General features: G+C 41.4%; 1 protein-coding gene across 1 annotated transcript in view; it reads right to left on the minus strand.

Annotated features, from left to right (window-relative positions):
* DCP1B (decapping mRNA 1B) overlaps positions 1-13,416 on the minus strand; it is a 344,394-nt gene extending 330,978 nt beyond the window's left edge. Inside the window, exons 1-2 of the mRNA XM_069628640.1 lie at positions 13,155-13,416; positions 970-1,010 (exon numbers count right to left, since the gene is read on the minus strand). Of these exons, the coding sequence (XP_069484741.1) occupies positions 970-1,010; positions 13,155-13,313 (200 nt within the window). The 5' untranslated portion in view covers positions 13,314-13,416. The remainder of the gene's footprint in view (positions 1-969; positions 1,011-13,154) is intronic.
* Between the last annotated feature and the right edge of the window lie 1,059 nt (positions 13,417-14,475).

Genomic DNA, 14,475 nt, shown 5'->3' on the forward strand with positions numbered 1-14,475 from the left:
CAACACATGCAACTAAACGTCAAACTTGATTGTCAGTGATGGGTTTTAATATCAATTTGGGATTATACAAACCCATGGGGTATTGGTAAGAGCATTTACTATCGATTTAGAAGTTGATATTTTTATTTGAAATTAGTCATAATTTCTAACATTTCTATGCCCTGAAGATCGCTCACATACGAGTGTAAAACACGTAAAGATGTATTCATATTTTTATTGATCAGTATATTGACAATCCATTTAGCAATTTTCTGATATTTTGACATTTATTTTTTACTTCTACTTCAGTGTCCCTTAGTTTGTTTTCTAAAACGTTTCCATTTGTACCACTATCGTGCATCGAGTACAATTTAGAGCACAATACTCTTCACGTAGCTATGTTTGGCTTATAGGTTTCCCCTTACAGGCTTTTCCTTCCATTTTTAAGACAGGGCAGTTCTAAACTGAATATGAATAGAGAACTGACAGTAGTTGGTAGCAGAAACAGAATATAAGATTGTACATTGAAAATCAGTTTGGTTGGTTCTTCTGAGAAATTTCTAGGGCACCCTAAGTGAGGGTATTTATAGCCCTAGATCTTATTGGTAGATAGCTTGATAAAGCTCCGGATTTGAGAAGGTTGCAGTCACTGCACTTTCGGTGTTCCCTTTTTAGTCTTCATAATCACAAAGTAGTGTGACGGGCACGTGAAGTTGAGTTGGTGGCATCTAGCTCATCTTTGTGTCTTTCACACTAACCTACCAATAGCAAGAACAAAGCACGAGAGTACAGTGTCCTTATCTGCAACGCTACATTCAACAAAGGTCATTAATCCTCTTAAGGCACAACCCCACTTGATAGGATCAAAGATATGGATGGTCTCTGGACAGGAGAGGTTTACATTGCGATTTAACTTAGTCCTTCAGTATCCAACAGCATTTTGTTCCAGGTTTATTTTTAAATGACAGACACTTGCACATGCTCCCTCACCTGGTGTAAACAAACAGCGTTCCCTCCACATCGGTCTTCTCCTGTAATTACAAAGCAACAAGGACTGTTAGTTAAGTTCCACCAGGCAATCTAATGTATGCCAGATGAAAAGTAAGCACGACCAAAACAAAGACTGAGTGCAAATCTGAAACATGCACCAAACCACGTACAGTCACTGCATTGTGTAAAAACACAAAGCGCTCTTTAGAGTGTCGACATTCTGTTCAGGTTACTGAGAATCATGCACATAAAACAAACACTGCATAAGATAACCATTACAATTCTTACAAAGCAAGACCATGCACTGAAAGCCATGTTTCAGGTCCCTTGGAAAATGCACCAAAAATGGAACTTCAGAGGAAAGGTGTGACGAATCAACTTCCAGGGCACCAGTGGTCCAAGGATGAATATCGGTTTCTAAACCATCAGCCCCACACCTCTAGTACCCCAGAAGGGATCCAAACAGATTGGAATACAAGTAAATTTTAAGAACTCCTTGCCCAATTTTGGTAATGTGAATGGAACGGCAGGCTCATCTCTGCAAGGTCATGGATCATTGGTTAGTTGCAACACAGCGAAAAATACAATTATTACCCAATGATAAAAGGGAATGACCAGTCAAGGTTGTATACAAATAGCTACTTTATTATTACTACAACAGACAGTTGCGGGTACCAGGCGGAAAGCAGTTCGGCTAACGAAGGACATCTGCAGGCTGTCCGGCGCAGCAGCTTGGGGCCGAGAATCGTGTGTGCTGGTTGGCGTATTTGGAATGCCAGTCGAGGAGTCTTGGGACGGGGTCCGGTGACTGCGGCATGAGTCAGCAGTGCAGCCGAATGCAGTTCGAGGACTCGACTGTTTCTAAACGGTCCTTAAAAAGATGGATGCTGGATGATGCTTGAGTGGCACTCCTCCTAGCTTCTTCGCAGGACTTGTGTCCTTTCAAGGCGGATGGCCCAAAGCTCAGGAGGGTGTTAGCGGGCAACAGCCTTGTCCTTTGTCCAGAGACTTTCCGGCAATTCCCACCTAGGAAGCTTGCTGTCAGAACCTAGCAGAGCACGCTGTGTGCTGGCTGGGTATCAGTTCTGGAGCTGGTGGACGGGTCTTCAGAGTCTATCTCCCTCTGTTCCCTGGCAGATGTTTAGGGGAGGGATCTTGGATCCCTCTTGGAACTCCTGGCCTTCCTTCACTGGCAGAGGATGTAAGGTAGACTGTACCTTCAGCTTGGGTCGGAATGAGTCCTTACTCCTTGCAAAGTCTTCAGATCTGATCAGTGAGGGGCTCAGCCCTATTTTAAAGCCGAACGGGCCCCAGTGATTGGTGCAGGCTAAGCCCACCTTAATGAACTAATCATGGGTCTCCACCAACGGTCTTCATTGAATATTCAGGTCAGAATCAGGGCACTTGGCAACAGACAGGGAAAGGAGGACTTCCAAGCCTCACTCATCTTCTTGTCTGCTGTACATCAAAGTGTCTCCCTAATTAACTGAGCCTTATGTGGTGCTTGGTGGCAACATGGGCCTCCTTTGAAGTAGGGGGTTTCAGGCAGACTTTCATCTCCTACAATTCACATACTTCTGTGCTCTGAAAGGAGCGGATCCAGTCAGGACATTCACTGCCCTTTCATACCAAGGAGGGGTGTTCGTACCAAGTACACACATTGCATTACAAAGAGGTGTTGGTCTCTGGTCTCCATCGTCACTTCCTGCACCCAGGACTTCCCTGAGGCCTGCTAATTAACATTCTTCAGTATTCGCCACTACCAGCAAGTAGTAACAATGGAGATGCAAATCCATGGGGCCTTCAAATGCTAAATCAGGCTGTGCACAGCCAGAGGCTTTTCATGTACCCACAGCTGTCAGGTGTCAGCTACACATGACAGGGGTGGGCGGAGCTGGTAAACTGATATTTTTCTGCTGTGCGGCAAGTGTGAAAAATATGTGCAGGAATGGCCCCACATATTTTCCGGAGGTTGATCTCCCATCAGTCATTCTTTTAAATAAACAAAAGTCAAAAAGGCCAGGCAAGCACAGACTCCCTGTGTGGATGGTCGAATTCCTCACAAAAGAACTGGCAATACGTTTATAAAATGTTGCATGCAGTGCTAACCCTTCATGTCACATGACCTAGGGCACAGTACGATAAGATGATTACATCAATGTACAGGGCCATGGTCTTTTTTGTGTTTTACTGCTTAGACATAGGACAATATAAAGGCTGTTTAAAACAGTTTGTGATACTAAAATCCGCTTGGGTCTGGGAGAGTCAATGATGTAAAAAGAAAGCAGCTGCACCCACAACTAATATGAAGAAGGCTATATGATTGCGCACTCATAACTGATTATATATGAAGCGCAAGAAATCTAGTTAACATAACAATTGCTAGAATATGTGTAGTTCTGGGAACCATGAATAAGATGAGAATATTTTAATGCAGTCACGGTTTGTAGCAAAGGAGTTGAATAGACATATCATGAGCAGGCCTCAATGGTTTTAAGACACAGTTAAAAGCATATACAGGAAAAGAGTTTCTAATTTGAGAGGTAAGAAGACAGTCTTAGTGACAATAAGCTCCAAAAAGGTATTGAAATTAAAAAATGCATTTGTACCAGGTGTGAAAGGGCTCAAACATGGTGCCACGAGAAACAAAAAGCCTAGTAAGTAACAAATGTACAGATTAATGCATTATACGTGGTAGCAACCCTCCCCGTGTAATAGGGTAACATGTGCATGATGCTTGTTTTAGTGCAGAATTGATGTTCGCTAGGTGAGGGTGTACGTCTATCGCACATTTTTTCATTGCAACTTTTATCACAACGATTTTTTAATGAACAATGCGAGGTGAGCCCGCCTACAAACCCCTTCCTCTGCCCTCTCCTACAACAACCCATATTTCATTACCCAAACAACCCCACCAGCATTTTGCTGTCAAAAAAAAGTTGCCAAAAAATACAGGATAATAAAGAGCAAAGATACAAAATAAATGCCAAGACTAGTTAAGGGCCCCGCTATTTTTTCCCGAATTTGCCTGCAGGTGAGATCAGAGCAGTCTACTAAAAGGCATAGTGTTACCTCACACATTAGTGAGATGGTGATTTGTGGGTGATTGGGAAAAGAGGGTGAATCTGTTATTATAGGTCAGTCCAAGTGTTCATTTCACATAATCCATGAAGACTGTTTCTAAATGAAATGGCCCGGCTTGGGCAGGCCTCCAGATAAGCATTGTACCAGGCCTTTACACACATTAAAATCTTGTAAATCCGATTCTTTTCTTGCGTAAATTACGCACAGGTTTACAGCAGAGAGCAGTGCAAAGGTCAGGTTACTTGACAGAAACGAGAATGCTTCTTTTGATTTTTATCTACATGAATGTAATTGCAAGCCATGGAGAAAAGTCTCTGAAACACATTTTTGTCTCTGAAGCCTTTCAGAAAGAAACTGCACACTGTGATTTAAGGAATTGTTTCTTTCTGTTCGGGTCTGTTGTGTTTTGTGTGTAAATGCTCATGGAGCACACAGAAGCATTGTGCATATTTTCTTACAATGTTATAATTAAGATGGAAAACTGAGTTACAAAGTGAAAGCAAACCAGTATTGCACAAAAGTTTTTTTTCAGAGTGCCTGTGCTGTGTGCATTTACCTTTAAGATGCATTTATATGGTGTACTCATACACATGAATGTTTTCCACAAATATAATACATTGTTTGAAACCAGACCTCCTTTGCTGAACAACTGTTTTGTTTCTAATGGGCCATATTCATTTTCATGTTTTTTCTTGTACACTCCTGCAGAGGTAAATCATTTTTAAACATATAATAATTTACACCAATTATAAAAGCATTGTGTAAAGAGCATGCAAGGTCTAGCTTGCATCCATTCAACCTTAACTTGCAGTCCATGGGGTACATTACTATAAATGGTCAGTGGCAGCAGTGTCCTTGCTCAAGGGTGAGTGATTGTCTTTACACCAATTACAGGTGTTACAGCTTCTTTCACATCGTAAAGACTACAATTAAAACATCCAAAACCTACCTCTACAGGTAGTCAAAGCACTGTTTAAAAAACAAAAATGAAATTTACATTTGTAATAGAAACTCAGCAAACCTGTCTCTGTAGTGCGATAATCCAGGTAGATATTTAACATGCGTATGTAGTGTTTTATGCATAGTTCACCCACCTTCTAGGCACTGTGATTATACCTCAGTCGATAGTCTACCAACCTCTGAAGGATGTTAGCTGGTTAGATAGTTCTGCCGGTTGAGCACTAGCTGCCAAGATCTCTGCATGATCTGCAGGTCACAGATTTGAATCCCAGCAAGGCCAACTCAACGTTTTATCCTTCCAAGGTCGATAAAGGAATACCAACTTCAGTTGGGTGATACAATTGTATGTAAATATGTTCCATGTACAGAGCTTTGCCAGAAATGCTATATAAATAACAAATCATTACTTCTGTCCAGACAAAATTTCACCATGAGATTAGGTATAGAATTTGGCATGGAGTCTTTTCCTCTCTGTATTGTTGTATCATAACATACGACAGTCATTAAACATCAAAAGACAATTCTGTTAACGAACCTCAAAACACAATACGATTCATGTTTGTTTTACTCTGCAGTTGGCCAGGTTTTTGTGTCTTAGAAATTTAAATAGTTGCAAAAGGGATCAAACGGATGGATGGACCTTAAAGAAATAATGAAAGACGTGAGGGATTGCCCTGTATTAGAATAACATCCCCCTTCTACAACATGTTTTAGGAAGTGAACCAGGTGTAGAGTGGCTTTGAATTGGTATAGAAATAATTTGTTTTTCTATGGGTTAAGTCCTAATTATGATTTACTGAATACCTACTATGCAAATCTTTTCTGATTCGAGTTAGCCTACGTATTTTGACTAGGCGCCATCAACGTTATATTAGTTCCATCTTTGAGGATCTTGCACTGCTGAAGCAATTAAATGTTCCTGTTGTACGTGGGTGGTTCTCCCACTGCTGTATCGGCAAGGCACACGCTGGGCATGTTCTTTGTGACAGTAATTTGGACTGCTGAGGCCTATGATGTTCCAGTTATATGCGAGTGCAGCTTGCTCTGCTGTGGTGAGGTCCTTAATTTGCCTCTTCAGTGTAGGGGTGCTTGCAGTGTTCCATCCCATGCTGTTCTTTCTCTATGCAAGTGGAACTTAAACTGTTGTAACCCACAATGTATCTGTTCCAAATGTGGTAATCATGCATTGTTGAGACTCACAATGTTCCTGTTTTATGTGAGGAAAGCTAAGCTACTGAGATCAATGGTATACCTTTACTATATTTGGAGTGGCATGTGCACTACCGAAGGCTATGTTACACCGTTTTATATATGATAGGAGCTTCTACTGTGCAGACACATTCCTGATCTGTTCCATGTGTGGGAATCTTCCACCTTTGCGTTAAACATTACACTGATCACCAACTGTTCTACATAATTGAAGCTTGCACTGGGGTTCTGTTTGTGTAGAGCCTGCACGGTTCCTACTCAAGCTGATCTGATGTGTGAGCAAAGCAGTGAAAAATGTATACTGCTATTGTACCCTTTCTTTATATGTAAGGGAAACTCAGTATTAGTGCTCATCTATTCCATTTGTGAGAGGGTGTTTGTGCCACTGCACCATGTGCTATATCTGTTAATTGTGAAAGACACCTGCTTTTCCGTCACAATGCAGAAATCTGCCACATGGTAATGATTTCCATACAGTTTTTGCACATGTCAGTCAGATGTTGCATACTTTTTACTCTTGCAAAGGAAAAAACTCATTTTTACTCTCTTGAAATTACATTTGCTCTCAAAGTTTAAAAATGGGGAGTAAACTACTCCAGGGATCAAAATGAAGATTAGGTGAGCAGGAGCTAAATGCAGCTCCTGGGTATCAACCATTAGCCAGTGACCAGAAGCTACCACTGGGGAACGAGGAGTTAACAAATAGTGTTCCACAATTCCAACTTCCACATAAAGATGCAAACCTACCCATGTGTCCATTATTTAGGACCCATTATGCTTTAACTGTCTTCTAGATGTGGCCTAATGTTTATTTTGGGACTGGCCCAAATGCAGAGTAAAATTCACATAAGTGTGTTTGTTCAGCATTAGTTGGCCTGGGGAGCCAAAAGTAGCTCCAGGTAGCTGTTGCTGTCAAGCTAACCAGGCTCTTCCAGCCTGCAAACAGGAGCTAAATAGCTCCCAGCCTCCCTCGATTTCAAACTACTCCCACCTCAAAATCGTATCTGGAGCACTGTGCTTGGGTATACCAAAGGGCAAGCATCTGGTATAGTGGTTGCCATGTCAAGCGCAGAAGATACAATTATTCTTACTTCTGACGGTAGGCATAGTTGCCAGTCTTCCATACACAAACCGATGCTCCCAATGTGAAGACTTTGAAAAGAAAATCATAGACAATATATTCTGTGTGTGTAAGAAGTGCTCAGCTCGGTCTATGGTGGGTAGCACCTTTCTAGACTGCTAAAATGATCTACTCTAGACTGCCACAATGACCAAAAAGGAGCAAGAAAAATAGATAGGACGCAAGATGTTAAGGGTCAGTAAGACCTTTTGGGCGAAGGGAATAAGGTAGGCAGTCATAAGTAGTCAAATGATCACCTTCTGAATAGTCAGTGAAAAACTGGGCAGTAAGGACTTGAGTCTCGATTACAGGAATGTTGTAGAGATTATGTGCCTGTAAAAGCAAGGCAGGTTGGTGACAAAGGGGCCTGTCGTAAGTCACTGACTAGCTAGATCATTGGTATTCAAGCTCTTTTATGCAGACCTTCTGCTGGAGGGAAAATACTATTAGTAGCCACCATCCCAAGGCCTTTTGTGAATAACCTAGAACATCCCTCTCCCCAAGCACCCCCTGGGCACCTTCTATGCGGAGGCATGCTCCATGATTACTGTGATAGTTCTACTTCATGAGGATTAACCTGGCCCAGGTGCCACCAAGTCTGGTTTTGTACAAAAACTGTGCTTTAAATAGGCTTGTACTAACCTACCTGATTTAGTCATTTAGAGTACCAGATCTCCTTCAAGTCAGATCCCAGAACCAATATTAAAATATTTCAAGGATGAGATTCGAGAAGAGAGCCTTCTGTGACATCAGGGGAAGCAGAAGGTCACACAGCCCCCACAACATACTGGCCATGTCTATCTACTTGGGAAGTCCTGCTGGGCTCCATCCTCTTGTCCTTTCCGCTTGTCCTTTTTGTTATGACGGATGCATCCCTTTCCTTTCTTTCTCGTGATCTGATGTTCCATTCCCCACCATTTCTCTAAATATGTTATCAATCCCTTTCCTTGCTGGGCAGTCACCATTTCTTGTTACCTTCCATCCCCTCTTTGCTCAAAAATATGTAGTCCAACCTATTCCTGTTTCGCAACCTCCTTCGCCTTAGGGTCTTTCATCCATTCATTCTCGACTGTGTGCTCATCTGCCCATCAGGAACATGGTTGTCTCAATCCTCACTGTGATTTAACTCCTCTCGCTCTCCATGGCAACAGTGTGTTTCTTGCAGTGCCCATCACTCTCTTTAACCTAGACTATGCTCCCTGTCTCCATCGTTTTCTTGTTCTCACGTCACCTAAAACAAAGGGGAAGGAAGCTGTGTGAGGGATTAGTAGTTATGATGACATGATTAATCCATAATACTACCTTAAAGGGGTGACTGGAGGCAAGGAATTCGGATGGAAAGTCGTGTAATGGGTTTGTAGGAAAATGTCTCACTGGAATACAGTAGCAGGCAGAGCAGACCCATACCTGCCCAGCAAAGTCACCCCTTACTACCTCTCCCGGCAAGAGGGAGAGGGAAGAGCTGTGCAATGCTGTTGGAGAATAAATAAATACAGATAGTGCAGGGCTTCACATCACAGGGACGTAGCAGCTGGCTTTCCTCGCCCCCCAGCCATCATTATGGAGAATCCACTCCCAGCACCTCACGCTGACCTGGTTAACGGGACTAAAAGCACCATGGAGCAACCTTTTATCTGTGACAAGGGCTCTGAATCATGCTAATGTTCAAGTGAAAACAGCAGCAAGCAGGCAACTGAAAATCTCAGTGCAGCTCCATTTAGCTAGCCAACTTGTGAATAATTTTGTGACAAAAGTGAAAAGGAATTTAAAAAAAATAAAATTTAAGAAACGTCTACTTAATTTTCAGGAAGCCTGCTTGCTCGACATGATTTATAGCGTTTTTCAAAACTTCAAATTATTTTAAAATCATGAAAAATAAGCCATACACCTTTGTTCTACAATATGATCATCTTATCATACCGTTTTAATTCCATCTATGAGTCTTTAAAGAACAATAGTAAAACCTAGAGGAGATTACTATAGTCTTACATAAACTTGCCATCATGGCACAGAGAGTGCCCTTCTGGACCTGCAGACATATATGCTTTCTAGACTGGAAGATAGCAAGTCAGGGCTGCTGATGTTGTTGGATTTATCAGCAGCCTTCGACTTGCTAGACCACAAAATCTTGCTTGACAGAATGCAGACTGTTGGGGGCCTCTCCGATAATGCCATAGCCTGGTTGAGAGCATTTCTGGAGGGTCGTCGGTCACAGGTGCATTGGGTGGACAGTTCCTCTGGGTCACAAATCATAACGTGTGGAGTGCCCCAGGGGGCATGTCTTTCCCCACTGTTATTTAACAACTACATTTTTCCTCTCTGTTACGAATTAGATCTTTTCCAGACCTTTTTTTCTAACTACACCGATGACTTCCAGTTGGTCCTCAACATTACTGGCGATTATGACACGGATCAACTCACAGTAAATGCGGTTTATCAACTGATAAAACAGTGGATGTCCACTAACTGGCTGTGTCTGAACGCCACAAAGACGGAGCTCATGATCTTTGGCCCATGTCAGGCACAAATCAAGCTGGCCCAGGATTATACTGGTTTTAGGATAGATGGTACTTTCATTAACACCGTGCAGAAAGTAAAAACCTTGGGCACATTCATGGAAAACAGCTTAGACTGTGTAGCACATGTTGCAGCCATTACCACCAGCACTATCATCTTAAAGTGCTCAGACAAGTTGCACCACTAGTCTCGGTTGAAAACCGTATTAAACTCGTGAAAGCTGTCATCTTACCACGTGTAGATTACTGCAACGCACTTCTATGCGGTGCAGGTAAAGCAGAAATCCAGGAGTTACAAGAAATACAAAACAAAGCCATTCGCATCATTTTTCAAATGAAGCGCTCAGAACCCACTACTGCAGCTAGAAAAAAATTGCATTGGCTTCCTGTGGAAAGCAGAATTCAATTTAAATTGATAACTATATGCCATAAATGCATCTTTGGTAGTGCTCCTGCTTACCTTAAGGATGTCATTAGCATTTACCAGCCTAAAAGAAACCTCAGGTCGGCTGAAGGCTATCTTTTGGTACAGCACCGGGTGAAACGCTCTCGAGGCTCTGGTAGGGCCTTTCACACCCAGGGAGCTAAGGCATGGAATGCACTGCCTGCATCCCTGCGCAAGACAACAGATCTTCCTGCCTTCCGAAAACAATTAAAAATGCATCTTTTTAATTAGAGTAAACCCCTGTGGTAGTCTTTTGCTCACTGTACTCTGTTCTCTCGGCACTTGGATGCCTATGGGCTTTGGCGCGGTATAAGCACAATAACATAACTTGCACGCTGGCGCCTATTTGTCAGGCTGGGGATAGCTCAGGGTTTGGAGATTTATTGATACATATTTTCAAAAGCAATATAGAATTACACAATATCGTTAACAATGACAGTCACTTAATGCCTACTTCTGTGCATATAGGGATGTGTATCCTACTTGCATTTGTTGATAGTATTGCCATTATTGTTGCGATGATGTCCTTTTGAATCAATTGCAATTTTATGATGAGCTTAACTGACAATGTTAGATTTGTGTTTTGCATTTACCGTTCAGTATTAGTACTGTTGGCATATCAAACGTAGTTGGCTTACAACTGAGCATTTAACCTACATAAACATTATGGAGATATATATTGTATATCACCATTCAGCCCTAACATATCGAGATATAACTTTTGGTCCATATCGGCAAGCCCTAGTGCCTATAGTAATCCATTTGTGATGTGGTAGTTCCAATCAAGCACATTTTTGCTATACCAAACACTTTACTATAAGGATTATTTTGGGTGCCAACATTGAAGCTATTGTCAATTTACAGGACTGCATGTATTAATTTTGTTCTGGAAATTTGGAAACCCTTGTCTCACAGTGATGTCCAGGCCCCTTAACTCAGTGCTTGTCACTGTACTGAAATGGGCTTATGGAGATGTTTTGTGTCTTTTCAGTTGAAGTTGCACAAGCTTGTGCTCCATAAATGTGGGGTTAATTTGCAATTTGGCATAACATTGTACTGGAATTGTGTGAATTGGGAACGTCAAGACTACTAGAAATATCAAACTAGGATGTTACTGGTAAAGAGTGACAGAACTAAATATTGACCAAAATATTTTTCCCCAGAGTACATTGTTCCATTTTCCAGTCCTAGGTGACTGTGCCTGATGTCATAATTGTTCCAAAATACTGTCCGGGTGGTTGAGTGCACCTGGTGGGAATAAGACTCTGGTGTAATTGTGTCTGATCTGATGGAAAGGAGGGCACACGTGCCTCATTAGTGCTACTGACACTGTAGGAGGTGTATGCTGATGGGATTAAATCTCTACAATGCTGCCAAGTAATATTGTGACATCCAGAAAGTAGAGACTGGGGCCATGGTGTGAAACTGGCATTTCCTGCTTCTACGTCATTTGCTCAGCTCGAAATGGGTACTTCCTCTTCACCACAAATACAAGAACAGGTCGATAGTTCAGAAAGTGATACATTTGTATTAACTGTAGACTGTAACCGATTATTATGTAGAAATTGAGCTGGTTGGATACCAATGGTTTGGTAATATGTGATGTTTCAGAAGGGGTGGTGAGCTGATAAGGGAGAAACTATCAAGTCAACCAAAATACCATTTTAATAGAATGAGAAATTTGTTGGGAAAAGATCTGCAGTGGTTAATACCCCAGTGAAGAATTTGTGGTGACATCGTCTACACTAAATGTTTCTGAACAATTTTTTGCAGAAAATGTTCTACAGACCAAGCAGAGACTATGGAACTTTGATTGGTGTAAAACTAGGGAACAGATTTCTCACATTAAATTGTATTGTAACTTCAATTGTGAAGAAAATGTTTTGGGTGGTGGTGGTTTGTGGTTATTTATGTAAACTTCCAAATATGAAATGCCATCACTTTTTTATGGAACTGCTTTAAATCTACTGCAGAGACATGAAATATTGGGTATTAAGCCTAAGATACGCAAACCCGCGAACTCCTGTCATGTGTGTAAAAACTTGACAACCATTACAACTCAGGATAATTTACTGCCGTCCTCCCCAAAACTGCAAGGTTTAAGGGAATTATATTTGACATTTGTGCGGGTGCAAGTGCCCTCTCTAATGGATTTTGGCTTTGTGCGTTATTAGGAAATCAATTGCCATAATTGGCTGTGATCAGATTTGTTTACTTTTTTACATGCATGTTATGTCCAATTCTTTGTATCGTTGTTAGCTATTTCATATATATGTACTGTTGTAATGTTATGAACGGTTTTAATAAACCCATCAACAATATATAAAAAATATATGGTTTTTGGAAAAGAACCAAACTTAAAGAATGATTTCTGAAAATTATACCTTTGAGATTTTCCTTCACCCTCTGTCCCTTTGTTACCATCTATTCTCTCTACCTATATCTGTCATTATCTCCTAGTGTAGTGATGTTATTTGGCATTTGTATAGCACTTACCATTAGTATGGACTCAAAGCGCTGTGAGAATGAACGTCTTTTGGAAGACTGTAGTCTAAAGTTAAAATGCGTGTGGAATGACTAGGTCCCCTAACTGCAGCCGTTTTGTGCCGCACTTATTTCATCGCTCCTATGCAATGACCGCACAAGAGTTCTCACCCCCATTCTCCAACCAGCCCACATCATCTGTGCGATCACCTCCCGTCCCATTTCTTAACGTTGTCTCCGCAACCTATACTCCCAATACTCCATGCCTCTCGATGCCTGAACTCGCACTGGGTTACCCCTTCTCCTTCTTCTTTTCCCGTGTATCGTCGCGGCTCTTCGCCACTTTTACTCTTACTTTTTCACTCACCCATTCGTTTGCCGTATGGCTGAAAGTGTACAGCGCTACTTGACTGGCAACGTCCACGATACCCCGAATGTAAGGATCATGCCTGCGCAGGGCAGCTAGACTTATGTCCAAACCCTTCTCCAGAAGAAGACCGCTCATCACTGCCCCCGAGGACGCCATCTTCCCCTCGGTGGGCTACGGCGCCATTAACAGAGAGAGCGGACTCGAGACGCTCAGTTCGGCTCTTGCACTCAACATTCATTTGAGGTGTACGGTGATTTCCTCAGACTAGAGGGAAAGATTAGCTAGAAAACAAAACCCAAATGTAGTTTTTTAGAACCGCATCTCGAGCGAAGCGCTATTTGTGAGTAATTAATGGTTAAATACATAGAATTATAACGGAATAATACAAGTTAACAAACTTAGAACTTCCAAAAACATTTAGAAATCAACAAAATATGTCGACAAAATAAACCTATAGAACAATTCGTATTTTTTTTTAAAAAAAGGTTTTCATATTTATACATAATGTCAGAAACTTTGCAATGGACCGAAGAAATTGCTATTCCAACATGGCCGACTAATTTCCTTGTGATTAAGAGCAAGCGGCTGCGTCGTCTGCTAGCGTGAAAAATACTTTCTAAATAGTTTGATATTAAGGGAATTGCCATTACGGAAAGCAAGTTATATTGCTTCGCTTTATCAGCCGTACAAAAAAAAGCATTAGTCTGTAAAGTTTGTGGTGACCTAGACATGTGTTGCTTCTTAGTAAAAAATATACTCGTGAAATTTGATATACATAGGTGTATTATTAATTCATTATGAAGCTAAAGAAAAATAGTATATAAAAAAAACGAATTAGGTTATGTCCAAATGTATGTTTAAATGCTAGTTTTTTAAAACATTAGAGCAGTCAAACGGTTATTCTGTTTGGAATAACTCTCTTCCAAGATGGCGGCTTCTTTAAGAGACCCGGTGGTTTTACACATTACTTTCTAATCCTGTGTATGTTTTTCTTTCACCCTAGAAAACAACAGACACGCTAGTCAACTAACTCTTTCGCTGCCGAGACTCCAGCCTACATGTAAACCGCCGAGCACATCCAGCTCGTGGCTTGTTACCTAGGCAACGGCGAATGCCGCTCTTTATGGCTTTGACAATAGCAGCAATGTGATGCATGCAGCATGTAAAAACATGGTTTTAAAAAGTGAACATTTTGAAATGTTTCTTTAGTACCCTATCGAAAAGTAGTGCGAAGTGAAGGTTTGGCCCTGACGCCTTCTTACAGTTCTTTATAAATCACCAATGAAACACTGAAGAAGGAAAACTAATCATTATAGCG

This window comes from Ambystoma mexicanum, chromosome 12 (assembly GCF_040938575.1).
Source record: "Ambystoma mexicanum isolate Mex_15411 chromosome 12, UKY_AmexF1_1, whole genome shotgun sequence".
Classification (NCBI taxonomy): domain Eukaryota; kingdom Metazoa; phylum Chordata; class Amphibia; order Caudata; family Ambystomatidae; genus Ambystoma; species Ambystoma mexicanum.